Source organism: Aedes albopictus, chromosome 3 (genome assembly GCF_035046485.1).
Source record: "Aedes albopictus strain Foshan chromosome 3, AalbF5, whole genome shotgun sequence".
Lineage (NCBI taxonomy): Eukaryota > Metazoa > Arthropoda > Insecta > Diptera > Culicidae > Aedes > Aedes albopictus.
This window is the reverse complement of record NC_085138.1, coordinates 20486242-20505465: the sequence shown is the minus strand read 5'-3', so window position 1 is coordinate 20505465 and position 19224 is coordinate 20486242. Positions and strand designations below refer to the sequence as shown.

The window sequence follows — 19224 nt, the reverse complement described above, 5'->3', positions numbered from 1 at the left end:
CCCATCGCCGGGGTCGATTCTACCCGGATTTTCATCTAGTTAGCAGTTGTCAAAATCCGGGTAACCCGAAAACCCAGATCTCTTGAATCTGGGTAAAGATTTGGGTATTCGGCACTTTGTCATTTTCCGGCTTGAGAATATGGCAGCGGTAAGGAGAAGGCTGGAAATTATGGATGTTTCCACGAAAATTATGCGGATAAATGACGGAAAAACAATGAAATTCTTTCGGGGAACTGTTTTTCTGTATCAGGTAAGTGATCATCACATGGAAATTGGGAGCTTTTTGTTCAAAATCTAAATTAGAAATAAATTAACTAAATCAAGGCCCCGGAGGAGCTGGGTACCGGTTACCCAGATTTTGCCACCAACATCAGTAACCCAGATTTGAGTAAAGGTGCCTTTACTCAGTTTAGAGTAACTGCAGTTTTGCTCAATCTGGGTCGCTTTGACACCAATCTGGGTAACTGAGGGTTAGCGTGTATAGATCGGTTTAGAATCGATTAAGTCACTTGAAAAAATGCTGCAGGAAATGAAAAAAAAAAACAAGTCCCATTCATCCAGATTTTACCCAAGGTTTTGACAGATTTTGACACCACATGTCAAGTTCAATAGGCCTAATCAGAAGACGTTTAAACTCAGCTGATTTTGGGGGTATTTGACAGTTGTCCTATGAAAATGACAGTTCAGCGTTTGCGCCTTTTTTCGGCAGTTCTAGATTGAGTTTAAATATGGGCGAAAGTAACATGAGAGAGTTCTCTTCATCGACTCTCTCTTCTGCAAATTAAAGTGACAAGATGCAAATTCAATTGAACTTTTTTACACTTAGACGCTAGATTGCATCGCAACCTAGCGATTTATGACCAAAAAGTGCGACCTTACTAGCATCTTGTCACTTTAATTTGAAGAAGAGAGAGTCGATGACTCTCTCAAGTTACTTTCGCCCTTATTTAAACTCAATCTAGAGTTGTAAACAGTGGCATACACGGACCTGTCAACTGAAAAGGCCTATTGCATTTCGTAACGCATTCCCAAATATGTAGGTGCATTTTCAATGGAATTGCTTAGAATAATTTTCAGATAAATTCCAAACAGAATTTTCAAGAATCCTTGGACAATGCTTTTGAAAGGAGAATAGGGATTCTTCAAAACAATTTCTCGCATTAACCAACTTTTCTTCGTCAACTTTTTTAATGTGTCAACAAATTCTCCCATGAAAAGCAAATTTCAATGTAAAGTTAGTATACATAGGAACACATACCTTATGGTCACAATAATGGGACAACAATCCCATCCTAAAGTTGGGACTCCTTCACCAACGCCAGCTTTCCGTTACCATCGTCATGGTGGTGGTCATGATGATTCTGCGCCATCTTGCCGGAATTGCTTTTCCCATCGTCTTCGCCCCGGTATACGTACCGTCGAACGAATCCGGCCATCAGATCAGGCGCGACCGTTTTCGGATCATTGCGTCCAAAGATGAACGTACAACAGATCGATACCACGATGGTGACCACCGCCCCCAGGAAGGTGTACCACATGTACGATATCCGGAACAGCGGGAAAATTTCACTGAAACGGAATGAGGTTATGGTAGAAAGATATAATGTGAATGAGGTATGGTAGAAAGATATAATGTGATAGAATTTTCCTATGACCGAAAATTTAGAATGACATTTTTCACTGCTTATGACTACTTCTGAGAATGTCTGTGTTGAATAAGGCCGATGCAAGAAAACACTCAAGGAACAATTCAAAGTCATAAATAAGTGTGCATGTCGAATTATTGCTGGTTTATAACATTCTCAGCTGAACAAAACCAAATGCTGCATAATAAGCTGAAGTGATGCTATTTTTACATTGTTGATATGCCAAAGGCTGGAATACCTAAAGGAATTCTAGAAAAATCCCCAAAGAAATTTCAGCAGGAACCCCTAAAGAAATTGGTGGAGGAAACTCCGAATGATTTCCTGGAGCAATCCTAAGTGGAATTCCAGGAAAAAAAATCCGAAGGAATTGCAAGAGGAACCATCGAAGGATATCCAGGAGGAATGCCCAAAGAATTTCCAGAAAGATTCTTTGAATGTAACCCGAAAGAATTCCAGCAGGAGTCCCTAAGGAAGTCGAAGAGGAATCCCCGATGGATTTCTAGGACAAATACCCGAAGGAATTGCAAGAGGAATTATCCGAGAATATCCAGGAGGAATCCCCGAAGAATTTGCAGAAGGAATATGCGAAAGGTTTCCAGAAGGAATTCAAGGAGGAATCTAGGGAGGAATCCTCCAAAAAAATCCAGGAAGAATTCCCGACGGAATTTCAGGAGGATTCCTCAAACGTATTCCAGCAGCAATTCCAGGAATCCCCAAAGAAACTCCAGGAGGAACCATCGAAGGATATCTAGAAGGAATCCCCGAAGGGTTTCCAGGAAGGATCCCCGAAAGATTTTCAAAACGAATCCCCGAAGGATTTGCAAAAAGAATACCCGAAGAATTCAAGAAAGTATTTCGAAAGATTTCCAGGCTGAATCCCCGAATGATTTCAAGACGAATTCCAAAAAGAAATCCTGGAGGATTCCCTGAAATCCTGGAACAATGGATCACTAAAATAACTAAAACGGCCGCTATGAAGCGGACAGATAGCGCCACCGTAGCATTGTCTGTTTGACGGAACTCGACTGCTGTCACAGTGCTACAGTTAATATACCATGCCGCCAATATACGGTGCCGCCTTTGTTTTGATACGGTAAGTAGCGGAAAAGCTTGCATCAATGGTCGATTCTTATAGGAACTTCAAGAAAGATCTTTCAAGGACATCTTAAAGATATGCCTAATTATAGACCAAAAGAAATCCTTGAAGAAACTCCTGGAAGAATTCCAACAGAAGCTCCTGCAGGAAATTCTGAAGAAACCCTGATGTAACTCCTGGAGCCATCTCCGAATTCTCCCGGAAAAAAAACATGGAGGAATCCTTAAAGCATCCTATGGAGGAATCACTGTAGAAACTCCTGCAGGAAACTTAGAAAGAACTCCTGGACTAATCCCTGAAGTAACTTCTGCAGGAATCCCTGCATTCTCCAGGAGGTATCCTTGGATCTTCCTGTAAGAACCTCTGAAGGAAATCGTGGAAAAAGAACTCCTGCTTGAATTCCTAAAGGAATCTCTGAAAGACCTCATGTAGGAATTCATGACTGAACTTCTAGGTTCTAGAAGGGATCTCTGAAGGACCTCTTGTAGGAATTCCTGACGGAACATCTTGATCCATCCCTGATGGATGATCTCCTGGAGGCATTCCTAAATCCTCCTGGAAGAATCTATGAAACCACAAACAAACAGACGTAACACTCTTCAATACGGCTTGGCACATGCATTTAACGATCAATTCAAATTTCATCTGATTTGCGCGATCGTTCCACCAGATGCGCTAGTGTTCGATCGTTTTGACGTTTGCCAGTGTACACGTTGCTGAATGATGCAAACGAAAATTACAGGCAATTTGTGTAGTAGTGTGCGTGTCAGCAAAACGTCAAATCCAAATCCATCATGGCCGACAGTGTCGCGCACGGTTCTAAAAACAGGTGGCAGTGTGCTCATGAAAATGACACCGGGCAAAAGTTTTTGATGAATTTCCTCTAAGAGTTACGTCTGTTTGTCTGTGCTGTAGAAAGATGTAATGTGACAGAATTTCCCTAACCGAATTTACAAAAAAATAAATGAATTCGTTTTGTGAACTTATCCACCGATGAATCGAATTCACTCGGTCCGAGAACTTTGGGGTTGTTTCCAATCATAATCTCTGATTTGAAATGACCTCGCTCTAGTGTCACTTGGACCGAGTGAATTCGGTTCATCGATGGATAAGTCCATGGCTTCCTAGATAACAGGGCTTCCTAGGTAACACGGCTCTGCTGGAACGTGAATAGAATGACGCTCTTTTCATCTAGTAGCGCGTCAATGGACTTTTATGAAGTTATTCACCGATGAACCAAATTCATTCGATCTAAGAATTTCAACACTACAGCGCAGTGAAGAGAATTGTCAGACAAAAGAGGCACAAAACAAGCAACAAAGAAGGTGCGACGATTACTCTTTATCCCTACTGGTAACAGATAATGACATGATCTCGAAATTTTTTGTTGCAGACAAAACGGAAGCTGAATTTGTTGCGTACTTTTCAACTCGTGAATAATCAATTATTGCTAACCCAAAGTCGAAACTGTTTGATGATAGAGCTTCACCAGAGTTGCAGTGTTTACCGATTCGAAGTTACCGCTCGAAAATCGCAATGCAAGGCTTAAAAATCTCTAAACTCGTGGTGTACGATGTTAATCCCATTATTTTCAAGTTGGGACAAACTTATGTCGCATGGGTTTGTTTGTCGCAACAAATACAGGTTGCGACATTGTCATTATTGTTGCGCGATGGTTGAATTTTGATTCACTGCTACAGCGGTGTCGTTTCCAATCAGATATGGACGATTCTGATTGGAAATGGCCCCGCTCTAGAGTGTCAACATTATCAGACCGAGTGAATTCGGTTCATCGGTGGATAACTCAATAGACGAGTGCACCGATGAACTGAATTCATCGCGGTCCGAGAATTTTGACACTACAGCGGGGTCGCTTCCAATCAGAAGTGAAAGATTTCCAATCAGAATTGAACAATTCTGATTGGGAACGACCCCGCTGTAGTGTCAAAATTCTCGGACCGCGATGAATTCAGTTCATCGGTGCACTCGTCTATTTAGTACGCTAGAACAGGTCTTGCTCTTGCGAATTTGAGATGGAGTCAAGGGAATTTCCAAGAGGTTCCCAGAGAGCGCAAAAACAGTGGGCTTCATGGGGCCAGGTTAGGTTAGGTTATTTCATGGGGTTTCAGTGCCCTTTTATAGGTATTTCGTCAGGTTGCGTTGGCGTTACAAAGGGTTTTGGGGCGTTTCATGGAATTCGCGAGGCATTTGAAAGGGTTTCAAAGGGTTTCAAGAACGGTTTCAGGGCGTTCCTTAAGGTTTTATGAGCGTTTCAGAGGCATTCCAAAAAATTTCAGGGGAATTTAAAAATGATTATAATAATTTCAAAGGCATTTCAATGGGATTACTGAGGTTTCAGGGGTGATTCGAGGCATCTCAGGAGAGGGTTATATCAGGCGGGTTTAACCCTTAAAGGGGAAACATCGTTAAAGCAAAGAGGTTTCAGATGCATTTCAAATGGAGTAAGATGATTTCACGGACATTCCAATGGGGATTATAAAGGTTTCAGGGGCGTTTCAAAGCATTTCAGGGCGTTTCAAGGGATTTCAAGTGTTTTTGTGAACGAGTCTCTGAAAATCCTCCGGAACTTCCAGAAAAGTCTCCGAAATCCCCCTAAAACCATTTCGGACCTCATCTAACGCACCTAAGACCCTCCGAAACCTTTAAAAACGACCGCGTAACGCTTCTGGAACCCGATGGACATTCTCTGAAATTTCCTGAAATGCCTCCGAAATCCCTCGGACTCCATGTAACGCACCTGATCCTCTCAGAAACTCCCGAAAACGTCTCCATAATCCGCCTCTGAAATCCACCGAATATGCCTTTTAAATCCTCATAACCCCCTCGGACCCCATCCCTAATAACTCCTAAAACCCACCATAGCCCCTGGAGCCCCTTGGAACTCCTTGAGACCCCCTGAAATGTCATTTAGACCCCCTTTAAGCCCCTGAAAAGCACATGAAACCCCCTGAAACGCCCCTTAGACCAGCTGGAATCCCCCCTCCCCCCCACCTGGAACCTCCTGAAGCACCCATGAGACTCCCTGGAATCCCCTAAAGTCCCTTGGAACTCCCTTGAAACGACCCCGCGATTTCCTGGTATTCCCTGAATCACCCCTGCAACCTCCCTTTGCTCTTCTCTGTAAACGCCACCTGGCCGGAATTGTTGGTTCATTACTGATAATATTCTACATATCCATAGAGCATAGTTCTGTAGAGAAGTAGGTTTCAAAGATATTCATTGAACCTCCAAAGGAATTCTAGTATAACCCCCAAAGGAATTGAAGGAGGAAACTCCAAATGATTTCCAGCAGGACCCCCCGAAGGATTTTCAGGAGGAATTCCCGAAGGATTTCCAGAAAGATTAGCACCCAAAAGAATTCAGCAGGAATCCCCAAAGAATTTCTAAGTGTAATCGAAACTCGAAGGGATTCCCGAAAAATCCTGAATGAATCTTTGAAAGAATCCCTGAAAAGCATCCAGCAGAAATTCCCAAAGGAACTCCAGCAGGAGAAGTCTAGCAGGAATCCCCGTTAGATTTCCGAAGAATTTGCAGGAGGAATCCCTGACAAAATTCCAGGAGTATTCCCCGAAGGAATTTCTAGAGTAATCTCCGAAAAAATGCAGGAGAAATCTACGAAGGATTTCCAGAAGGAATCTTCCAAGGAATTTAAGGATAAATCCCCGAAGGAGTTCAGGAAAGAGTACTCGACGGAACTCCAGGAGGAATCCCCGGATGAATTCCAGCAGGAATCTACGAAAGTATTCCTGCAGAAATTTCGGGAATCCTCAAAGGAATTCCAGGAGGAGTAATCAAATGATATTCAGGAGGAATCTCTGAAGGGTTTCATGGAAGAATCCCCGAAAGATTTTTAAAAGTAATCCCCGAAGGATTTGCAAGAGGAATACCCAAAGAATTTCAGAAGCAGTCCCAGAAGTATTTCCATGCGCAATCGCCGAAGAGTTTCCAGGAGGAATCGACGAAAGGAAGGATTTTAAAGAGAAATCTCCGAAGGATTTCCAAGAAGAATCATTGAAGAATATACGCAAGATTTCCATGTGGAATCCCCAATTGATTTTTAAGAGGAGTTCCAGAAAGAAGTCCTGGAGGAATTCTGACAGAAACTCCAAGAAAGATCTTTGAAGGACATCTTGGAGATATGCCTAATTATAGTCTTAAACAAATCCTTGAAGGAACTCCTGGAGCCATTCCTGAATTCTGGAAAAATCTCCTAAAGTATCCTGGGGAATCTTTAAAGGAACTTCTGAAACAATCCCTAAAGGAACTGCTGCATGAATCTTAAAAGGAGCTTTTGGACTAATCCCTGATGGAACTTCTGTAGGAATTCTTGTATTCTCTGGGATGTATTTTTGGATCCTCCTGTAAGAATCTCTAAAAGGAAATCCTGGAGAAACTTCTGAAGGAACTCCTGCATGAATTCCTTAAGGAATCTCTGAAGGACCTCCTGTAGGAATTCGTAACGGAGCTTCTAGATTGTAGAAGGAATCTCTGAAGGACCTCCGGTAGGAATTCCTTACGGAACATCTTGATCCATCCCTTGATGGATGATCTCCTGGAGGGATTCCTGAATCCTCCTGGAAGAATCTATGAAACCTCTGGAGTTAGTTCTTGTAGAATTCCTGTTGGAATATCTAAGAGAACTTCTGAAGGAATTCTTTATGCAACTACTGTAGGCGAGTTTCTTTGAGTACTTCGGGAACTACTGGGGAGATCCGTGAAGGAATTCCCGGAGAGATCCTGAAGGAACTTCTGGAACAATCCCCGAAAGAACTACTATTTGTGAAAATTCGGAAGTTCTGTATGAATACCTTGAAAATTCCCAAAAGAACTCAGGGGCTGTCCATAAACCACGTGGTCATGAGGGGGGGGGTTCGGCCAATATGACCATTTTGTATGGACGAAAAAAATTTTTTGTATGGACTAATAACCCGGCGGGGGGGGGGGGGATTGAGAAGTCTCAAAAAAAATGACCACGTGGTTTATGGACAGCCCCTCATGGGAAAATATCTAAAAACCCTCCATGAGGCATTTATAAAGAATCCCAGAAGGAACTCCTGCAGAAATTACTGAAGGACATCATATGGTATGGAGTTCCTAAAGGAACTTCAGAAGGAACCGCTGAAGAAACTTCATGACTTATCTCTGAAGGACCTCCTATAAGAGTCCCTGAAGGTACTTCTGGATGAGGCATCCCTGAATCCTCGCGGATGAATCTTTAACCCTTTGGAGCCGGAGGATGAAACCGAGCATAACAAACGTGTTCCACACCAGCGAGGTTGCGTCGACAGCGGCGAAAATAATCGGTTCCAAAAGGTTAAAGGCAATCATCTGAGACATCTCTGAAGAAACTCCTGAAGCGTTCTTCAGAGGTACTTCTGGAGAAATCCCTGATTGGAATTATAGAGGAACATTTGAAGAAATTTTAGGAGAAATCTTTGAACGAACTGCCGTGGCCGGAATTGTTGATTCATTGTTAATACAGTGCAACACCTTACATATCCATGGAGCATAGTCTGTAGGAAAGATATTCTAGGACTTCAAAAACTTCCGCGAGTGAATACTTGAAGATCTACAAGCGTTATCGACGGATTGTTGTTACATTACTGATACGGTGCATTATCATACAAAATCATGGAGCATGATACTTTAGAGAACTAATTGCCAAAGGTAATCCAAGAACATCCGCAAGTAAAGGCCTCAAGGACAAACGTCTTGAAATCTTGCTTCAACAGTGCATCAGAACTTCAGACGCACAAATCTCAAGAAGCAAGCTACAAACAACATTTTATTATTCTGTTCTTGCTCACTTGTAATAAGCTTAAAATAAGAAGATCAGGTGCGCTGGTTTTGTTTATGAAGAGATTTGTGCCCTCGAAATCGTGAGTAGATCCTAAAGTCGGCCATTGTGGCGGCCATTTTGGGATTCTAACAAGTCTCTTCTTAAGGTGTACAAGCGTAATCAATGGTTTTTTTTTTGGTACATTACTGATACATTTGCAAAATCCTACAGGTCCATGAAGCAGAACAATGTTCTAAAAGTACAACCCAACTAACAATCGCCAGCCACAAACAAGCATGCATGCTGAATTGTTGCTTTATAATAGTATTTATAAATTATGCTGTACACATTACAGTACAAATGCTTTTTTATTTGAAAAAGTAGCCAATGTTGAACCTTTTGTATCGGTTTTAACAACGATAATTTAAAACACTTTTCACGTTTCGCAACACCCCCTCCCCCCTAAAAGCGTGACGTAATTTGTGTACGGCCCCCAAGGTTAAATCCCTTATATGGTGGCTCCTTTGTTTTGTTGCGGCAACTGCTAAAAAAGTTGTCTTTAAAGATCCATTTCTGCTACAATATGTAACCTATTTTAAAACTGAACTTGGTGTAGTTTCAGCACTTTTTGTATGAAGCTAAACCACAGAAAACAGACACCCAAGTCCAGTTCCAAAACTGTGTAAGGAATTTAAGGGTCATTTGAAATGGCAACACAAGTGGCAACTTCGTGGTGGCGCTGCTGTCGCAAAGATCCCACGCTGTTGTCAGTGGTGAATATAAATCTTATCAAGATATGCGTACTCACCACTGACTGTGGCAATTTTCCGTATAAGTGACGCTAGTGTTGTCAACGCTAAAAAAAAATAAATCCTTACACAGCATTCGAGAAAATTTTCTATAGGCTTGGATGTTTGTTCTCTGTGGCTAAACGCCTTGAAACATAATTGAAACTTTTGACAATTTATTTTTGTTGCAAGGTTGTGTGCATGCTTTTTATAGTGTGCAGCAGTTCGACGTTTTCGGAACAGGTCTTCTTTGTTTTCTTCACTCCACCAGGTTGGATGATTTCTCTGGATAAGCAATATGTGTAGTTATTATTTCACAATAGTTGTTCACAGCATAAACGCCAATCTTAAACACTCGTGGAAATTGACAAATTTTGCATTTTATTTATTTTTAATCATTTTTGCTAAAGCTGAATAACAGCTTTACTATATAGTTGTAAAACCATTTAACAACAAACAGTTCAGGTGGTACACAACACTATGCTTTATAGTTTCTCCAAATTTGTGTGAACAAAACCCGAACAAAGGTTGTGACTGAAAATTATCCAAATGTTATTCAGCATCATGCTGAATTATTTCGCCGTACAGTTACTTGTACAATGAGTGATTGTTTGTTAGGAACAATCCATCGATTACGCTTGTAGTTTTTATGGTATTCACTTGCGGAAGTTCTTGGATGACCTTGCATATTTTTAGAAACTAGTTCTATTCAGAACCATGCTTCATGAACCTGTGCGATGTTGCACCGTACCAGTAATGTAACAACAAATCCACTGATTACGCTTGGAGATCTTGAGGCCTTCACTCGCGGAAGTTCTTGAAGGGCCTAAAATAACTTTGGAAATCAGTTTTCTACAGTATAATTATCCATGGACCTGTAGGATGGTGCATCGTATCAGTAATGTAACGACAATTCATTGATTACGTCTGTTGATCTCACGGTCTTTATTTATGGAAGTTCTTGGGGGACCTAGAACAACTATGGAAATTTGTTCGTTACAGACAGACCAGTAGGATGTTTCACCGCATCTGTAACATAAGTAATAACAATCCATCGATTATACTCGTAAGACCATAAGGCCTTTTCTCGTGGAAGTTCTTGGATGACCTAGAGCAGGGGGAGGGTCCGACCAAAGTCCACGAGTTAGGACTCTGAGATGGTCAAAATTTGGTCTACGTGGTTTATGTCTCCTATACTGTCCCCCAGTCCCCTTTACTGCAATAGTAAATTGTCCTTGGAATCTGATAGTTCAGAAAAATGAGTGGAGAATAATGATAGATTCGACAATTTAAGCTGTATGAATAGGGGTAGGCGGGGCATAATGAGCAGGTGGGGCATAATGAGCACCTTGTATTTTCACTGTAAATCTTCAAATTAACAAAACAAATTGCTTGATTGTAGCCTAATTATCTAAAATCCAATGAGTTGATGGCAAAACATTAGTCAAAAAATCCGTTTACCTTGAAAAATTAATCAAAATGCGAAAAATGGTCATGTACTGGGAAAATATTATAAGAATCAGGTGACCTAAAATAAGGTTTTGGGATGGAATTCACAACTTAGTGGCTATCTATCGATTTTCTTGATATTCCCTAAGCCAATTGGATGTATATGTAACACTTTTCAACTATTTGTATAACTATTTTGTTGAAAAAGTATGCTTCAAAGAGTTAATAGTAGGGTGGGGCAAAATGAGCAACTGGTGAAAAAATAATGAAAATGGTAAACATCTTCAACAAACAAATTTTAATTTTGGTTTTCTCTGTTTTGATGCATATAGTAAGGTTTTGTCTGTAACTTTCAGTTTATGAGCTTAAAAACTTCAGTATCTGTATATTAGCACCATTTAAAAAAATCCTCAATAGAAGAGTCCTTGGAACCCCACAGTTTCCTACAAAATAAACCCCGTAATCCCTTCAAATTCTCATTGATTGTTGCCGGTATCCTTTATCATTGACAAGATTAGTCAATTAGCATTTGATTGTGTACAAAACTGGTATTGATCATCCTGCCCCACCTAGGGTGCTCATTATGCCCCACCCCCAAAACGCAACTCGCGATTTTATACGTTTTTAAAAACATAAAATTTTACAACATTTATAACTTTATTCGAAATTTCAACGATTAGCTTTTGTCAGTTTAGGTTCAAATGAGGATTGAACGTTAAAATTACACATTGTTTGCACTTAATTTACTGGATTTGGTGGCAAAATGCTTAAGCTGCTCATTATGCCCCGCCTACCCCTATGTTTTGTGCAAAAACTTACTCTGCCGTAACGGAACTGCTGACAGTGGCATTCACCAGCGAACGATCGAACTCATAGCTGCATTCTTCGACGGACATCTGCTTGTGAGGGAACACTATCGCTCCTGTCGCCACTGCATATTGTGCCTTCAGACTCAGCCAGGACATGAACAGGACTCCGACAATACCACCCGACAGTGCGCTCTGAAATGATTGATTTCAGGATCAGAATCATAAGAAAACTTAATTGAATGCAAAGACAATGAAACATATTTCATCCTCGGTACAACATACATTTGCATCGACCCATGGGACCAGAATGCCGAGCGTGAACGTTCCCAACAGCGGTCCATTGGTGATGGCCTCCAGGCTCATGGTCAGCTGCAGAACCGTTCCCATTTTCTCCACCACGAAGACCAACGCCGCACAGAGGGCACCCACTCCAACGACCACCGACCTCATGATCCAGTTGACGGCCCTCGGCGAGAGAGGTTTCTTGACGAACGGCTTTACGAAATCTTCCAGAATGACGGCCGACATCGAGTTCAGGCAGGTTGAGAGGGAGCTCAATGCGGCACTGAACACTCCGGCGATGAACAGGCCGGGTAGACCCGGAAGCTCTCCTAGGATGTCCATTACGAAGAGCGGCAGCAGCTGATCTTTGGCCTTTGCCAACTGCGGGAAGAATATGTGAAGTTAGCTGACTAACAATATGGTTATTGAAATTTTACCTTCGTAGTAAGCGGATCACAGTTCCGATAGGTGGCGTAGATCAGTAGGCCGTTGTAGCTGCACAGCGCCATCAGAATGCACACGCCGAACACGAAGATCCAGAGAGCTTTCCGGCCTGCTTTGACCGACGGCAGCGACAGATAGCGCTGAATCATGTTCTGGCTGACGGCATTGGTCTGCAACCAATAGACGAATCCACCGATCAACTGGGACCACAGCGTATGCCGGGTAGTCGGATTAATGTCGAAACTGCAACGAGTCTGAATGTTATTTTTTCATCATTTGCTCTGCTTATACTGGGCCGAATTAACAGCATACTTGGGTCTCTCCAGGCGTCCCGTATCCCACGCATTTCGGAACACAACATCCGAGCCTCCTAGATCAATGGTTCCCTTGACGGCGACCAGAACCAACGCACCGAACATGGAAAAGGTCTGCACGACATCAGTCCAGACAACAGCCTTCAGTCCACCCTGAAAATACCGAGCCGCCATATTGTAAGATCCACCATTTTTTGTTTCATGCAATCATACCCTTTCTAGATGTTCATGCACTAACAAGTTCTAAGTCTCATGCAACAGGTTGTATGTCCTAGAGAAATCTACGATTCGAAAAAAAATGTCTTATATTCATACATTTACAGACAGACAATGACAGACACCTACCACACAGGTGTAGAACACACAGACGATACAAACAATAGGAGTGATCACATGGATGTTGACGCCGGTCACTATTGGGAAACATAGAAATAGCTAAGGTCAATTATAGGTTGGAACTCGTACAATCACCACTAGTATGCTGCACGATCAGAATATTTTTGATTCATACCTTGGTTGAATGCCAGTGCCGGAACGTATATAACGATCGGAAGATAACCAATCTGGAACATTAAAAAATCAGGTTTTAGATGACTATTTCAGGAACTGTTCAAAAAGTTCGAAGGACTTACATTCATGATGGTGAACATTACGGATCCGAACATCCGTAAGCGTCGATCGAAACGAGTTTCCAGATACTGACGGAAAATAAGAAAAGAAAATGCAGTCATGAGTGTTTACAAAATATTTCCAACTTAACCCTCGAGCAGTCGTGTCTTCGACCACCCTCAGTGACACCACGCTTACGCTGTGTACCACAAGAGTGCGTTGTTAATGATGCGTGTACTCAGTACTCGACGCGATCGCTCCCGGGTTAAGAGGGCTCCATTTTAGACACCACTCGGTTTAATGTCCATTTGACCTAATGATCTTTTGCCTAATGAAGAGACGCTCTCGAAACTCCAGTCCATCTCTGAAATCATTCTGAAACCTGGGGGATTATAATCTCCCATGATCTCTCCTCTATATCTCCTTGCCCCGTACTCATCTTAAGCTGTCATGACTCCTTAAGTTAGCGTTAGCGTTAGCGTAGTTACGGTATACTTCGTAGATTGGATACTAACAACATTTATGTACCTTTTGCTAATCTTGCTCGGATTGCTTTTCGGAACAAGGCCGGGGAGTTAGCTTTGCTCCAATCTTATGCAAGAATACCAAAAGCACAAATGTCATTATTCCCGGCTACGCCCATCTTTACCGTAACTTGGAAAGCTGTCATGACTCCTTAAGTCCGCATAAAGTGATATCGTATATCCACGTGTTTGGCACGAGGATGCTACGTCCGGTTCTTGACTAGTTCTATATATATAGGGCGGAATTAAAAGGTACGAAACAGATACACTCATTCAAAGAGGGTATTCTGCTTAGAGGGTTCGAAAAGTCGGTACAACCTTGCATAGTCAAGATATATCCCATCATATCAGAAGGCCGGTTTCAGAGACACGTTATCCTCAACGTTGAAGTATACTTATAAAAGCACGCATCCACTTCCGACCGCTTTGTTGCATTCCGACTTCTCGGAGAGCTGCATTCAGCTGCTTATTTTATATTGAACTGGATTATTTAAGGCCGTAAAGTGCGTTCTTCAGTCGACATATATTTAAAGAAGTTACGCTGGAAATCTCAAGCTGCTCCATGTACAACTCGTAAGCTTCTTTGAAATCCATCCACGGCCACTGTGAACATCTTTTGACGGCTAAACGAGCCTTGTATCTACTGCTCAACCCGTTCATCGTAATCTCGCTTGGTTTGGAAAACCTACTTATTCTGGATAGCTTTTCGATCCTTTGGAAGCACTTCTGGTACTCAGGTGTTCTATCACCTGTCGCACTGCTTCTATCCAGTGTTTCCGATCCTGTCGTGATCCAGTGCTTCACGAAGTTGGAGCACTCTTCCCTCCATAGGATAGCTGGGTTTACTGATTGAAGTGGAGTAAGCCTTGAGTAAGCCTTCATTTTTGTCGACGTCTTCAAAGCCGTTACCCGATGAGCTGCCCTCTGAAGGCTCTGCCAGAGTCATTGCTTCACCCGAAGTCGATTCACTGCCTACTTTTTCTGGTTCGTCCATATTACAATCTGAATCTGGCACCCGCTCAGGTCCCTGCTCGATCCATTCCGGAGACTCGATTTCAATGAACTTCCTTCTATGCTCCTGCGTTCCTCATCCACAATAATGAGGCACATTATAGACAGGCGCGAAACAGGCAGAACTCAGTCTTCCGGAGGAAGAAGAAGCAGGAAGAACCGAAAAGGTGACGTGATAACAGATCCAGGAGTACGTACGGAGGATGAAATACTTCCGGGGCCAAACCTCCACGAGATTGAGGAGGAGGTTGGCCGGTTGAAAAACAACAAAGCCACTGGAGCAGATCAACTACCAAGCGAGCTTCTAAAATACGGTGGAGCAGCACTGGTGAGAACACTACACTGGGTCATTACCAAGATTTGAGAGGAGGAAGTATTACCGGAGGAGTGAATGGAAGGTATCATGTGTCCCATCTACAAAAAGGGCGACAAGTTGGATTGCGGGAACTACCGCGCGATCACACTACTGAGCGCTGCCTACAAGGTACTCTCTCAAATTTTATGCCGCCGTCTATCACCGATTACTAGAGAGTTCGTCAGGCTAGATTTATGGGTGAACGCGCTACAGCGGACCAGATGTTCGCCATCCGCCAGGTGTTGTAGAAATGCCGCGCATACAACGTGCCCACACATCACTTGTTCATCGATTTCAAATCGGCGTATGATACAATCGATCGAGAACAGCTATGGCAGATCATGCGCGAATTGATACGGTTGATCAAGGCGACAACGGATCGAGTGATGTGCGTAGTTCGAGTATCAGGGACACTCTCGAGTCCCTTCGAATATCGCAGAGGGTTACGGCAAGGTGATGGTCTTTCGGGCTTGCTGTTCAACATTGCTTTAGAGGGTGTAATTAGGAGAGCGGGGATAAACACGAGTGGAACGATTTTTACGAAGTCCGTTCAGCTGCTTGGTTTCGCTGATGATATTGATATTATTGCTCGTAAATTTGAGACGATGGCGGAAACGTACATCCGACTAAAGAGTGAAGCCAGGCGAATCGGATTAGTCATTAATGTGTCGAAGACAAAGTACATGATGGCAAAGGGCTCCAGGGAGGAATCACCGCGCCCGCCACCCCGAATTTATATCGACGGTGATGAAATCGAGGCGGTTGAAGAATTCATGTACTAGGGCTCACTGGTGACCGCCGACAACGACACCAGCAGAGAAATTCAGAGGCGCATTGTGGCAGGAAATCGTGCTTACTTTTTACCAAAGATATCCGATTAACAAGATGGCCATGTGAGAGGGGTCCCCATATAAATCATAGGAAACATGCCTTTTTTGTGATTGTGCTGCCACGCAGGGGAACAATATAGAACTATAAAGAAATATGTAACAAGGCATGCTAAGATTTTACATGAAGCAAAATGATAATTGGTTTGTTTTGAACCGGTCGAATTCTGTCAGATTTTGGACTTAATACGATTGTGGCAATGCAGGTTTTGCTCGGATAAAATTGCCTCTGGCTGCAAACCCCCGTTATTAAGAGTTATTAACTAATCTATCAGTGAAGATCTATTAAATTTGAAATCGGATGGCTCCAGGCAATGATTGCAATCACTCGTATCCAGATGATGCCTGATTATTAAAGAAGTTCCAAAAGCAAGGCTGATAGATTCTATTTGAATGCTTTTGAACAAAAATATCGGAAACGACGATGGAAATGGCGGAAATATTTTCCTAATAAATCTGCTGGAATCACCCCAAATTATCTTTTCGAAATGCATGGTAGAAACGGAACCGCTTTACGATAATAAGCCCATATGAATAATCGGCGACTGATTCCTTCAATACCTGGAACAAACTGTGATTTTGAAGTACAGTTTGTTGAATGATTGAATTTGATTCGAATAGTTTACGTAGCGAGAAAAATATTAAAGATTTCATATCTCACACATAACGAATAGCAAAATAAAAGCGTTTTCAACATTTATTTTCAGTTTTCCATTTCACATTATAAGGAAATGTTTAGAGTAATATTGATTTAAACTTCTGCGTTCTTGGGTAGTTCTGAATTTTATGGATTTATCAATTTCACAGGTCATCTGGTGCTGCTTTTAGGTCACTTCTACATTGCCAGAACGATCCGCCGCAACCCGTTCTCGTGTTGATAAGACTTCAATTCCCTCAAAAAGAACATTGCTGTCTTTATAGATAGACCCTTAACCCTCTAATACCCAATCCCGCCTTTAGACGGGGTATAGTTTGAGCATTTTTGTAATTTTTGTTTCGTAGAAAATCATTTTTTTTATATTTTTGGCTCATATTTAGGACTGTTCTGTATATCTCAAAATAATTTTTGGTGTATGTTAAAGCGTATTTACATTTTTTTTAAATCATTGAAAAATTGATGTTTTGGTCACCTTTTAGAAGTCATTGTTTATTTTGTATTGAATCGCTACAATTAACATATTTTAAATTTTTCCCGAATCATTCTATCCTTGCTCAATAGTTTAAGGGAATCGAATACACTCTAAAATTATTTTCCTTAAAATTAGACGGAAAATAACATTTTCTGTGAAAAAAAATTAAAATAATAATATTTCAACAATAATCATAAAATCTCAAAATGTTTTCATCCCAAAAAATCCGTTCCCCAAATTGGCTTCCAGGAAAAATATAAAAGTGTGGGGATGTTCAAAAATAAAAATTAGAAAAATCATAAACTGAATTTCACGAAATCGAGAATTCAAAAGAATCATCTTCCAAAACATGTTTAAATCGATTTTAGATGACGTAAAATGATATTTAGATCAAAATCAAAAATTTGGGTATTAGAGGGTTAAGCATATGCCTAAAATGATTATAAAATTAAAAGCTTTCTAAAAGCAAAATTATTAAAATGATGTGAATTTACAAAACTTTTCTTTCCTCCGGAGCTCAAACGCTTAACAACTAAAAAACAATGCTGTTTATGAGCAACTTTATGTTAGCAACCACCAAAAGCAAGGCATACTCCAACCCCTATCCCGCTATTTTGATTCTATATTCTTCCGCAAGCTTACTGATGGCGCTGAATTTGTGTTTCCAGATATCAATGAAAGTTGAGGGGGTCTGTTTTTACTCCGCAGAACTCAACGATCGAATAATGTTCGCCGTAACACGAAGTTAACTATCTACAAAACGCTGATTAGCCGGTAGTCCTCTATGGGCACGACGAAACATGGAGTCTACGAGCAGAGAACCAACGCGCCCTTGGAGTTTTCGAACGGAAGGTGTTGCGTACCATCTACGGCGGAGTGCAGATGGAAGACGGGACTTGGAGAAGGCGAATGAACCACGAGCTGCATCAGCTGCTGAGAGAACCAACCATCGTCCATACCGCGAAAATCGGGAGACTACGGTAGGCGGGTCACGTCATCAGGATGTCGGATAGTAACCCGACTAAAATGGTTCTCGAGAGTCATCCGACCGGTACAAGAAGACGTGGTGCGCAGCGAGCTAGAAGGGTCGATCAAGTGGAGGACGATCTGCGGACCCGCGGAACTGGAGACAAACAGCCATGGACCGAGTGGAATGGAGACGACTACCATGTACAATTAGTGTGGGTCAACGGAACCGTTTTCTCAGATCAAAGCTTTTTTTGGTTCCGTTTCGGGTCCTGAGTATCTGTGCAAAATTTGAGCACGATCGGTTGCGTATACACTTTGCGCATTGCAATTGAAATTAGTATGTGATTTCGTATGGGAAAACATACTTTTTTTGAATTTTAGCCATAAGTTGAAAAAGTTTGTCTGAAACTTTTTAACTGATACTGTTAAATGAAAGCCTAGGATGTCCTGAAAAACTGTTGAAGACCGCGAAGTGATCCGATGATTGAGAAAATATTTACAACCAACGAACCGCATGCATGTGTTTATGTTTATGTTATGTTATGTAAAGGAATAACAATAACAACAAAATCATGCTGTTTCGCCAAGTAATGCCAACGCTATAACTTTTTTTCATAAGCATCAGATCACTTCGCGGTCTTCGAAAAAGTTTTTCAGGACACCCTAGGCTATGTTTTCACTTTATCGGTTACACGGTTTTAGAAAAATTCGAGCTTGTTATGAAAGAAATACAAAAACGTGTGTTTTCCCATGTAAAACCCCATACAAATTTCAAACACGATGCGCAAAACGTAGACATAACCGATCGTGCCCAAATTTTGCACACTTATTTGGGTCCTAAAATGGGATCAAAAAAGCTTTGATCTGATGGGATACCATTGAATTTTTCATTTTTCCATATCAACAATGACCCACTCTAATGTACATCAGAGTCCACCCCGGCCTTAGCATGATCGGTAAGGTAAGTACTTCGATCCCAATAAATTAGTTTATGCAATTCAGTATCATAATTTCTGTTTTATTTAACTCATTTTGGTATCATAATGGTAAATTTTTCCGAACTGGTTCATTATGCAACTGAAATGAGTTACATAATGAAAAATAGTTGCAT

At 41.6% G+C, this 19224-nt stretch overlaps 1 protein-coding gene across 1 annotated transcript in view; it reads right to left on the bottom strand.

Moving 5' to 3' along the window:
* Positions 1-1175: 1175 nt before the first annotated feature.
* LOC115262094 (sodium-coupled monocarboxylate transporter 1) overlaps positions 1176-19224 on the bottom strand; it is a 31906-nt gene continuing 13857 nt past the window's right edge. The window contains exons 3-10 of the mRNA XM_029864073.2: positions 13261-13326; positions 13140-13191; positions 12974-13041; positions 12627-12781; positions 12308-12557; positions 11871-12251; positions 11599-11780; positions 1176-1569 (exon numbers count right to left, since the gene is read on the bottom strand). Of these exons, the coding sequence (XP_029719933.1) occupies positions 1293-1569; positions 11599-11780; positions 11871-12251; positions 12308-12557; positions 12627-12781; positions 12974-13041; positions 13140-13191; positions 13261-13326 (1431 nt within the window). The 3' untranslated portion in view covers positions 1176-1292. The remainder of the gene's footprint in view (positions 1570-11598; positions 11781-11870; positions 12252-12307; positions 12558-12626; positions 12782-12973; positions 13042-13139; positions 13192-13260; positions 13327-19224) is intronic.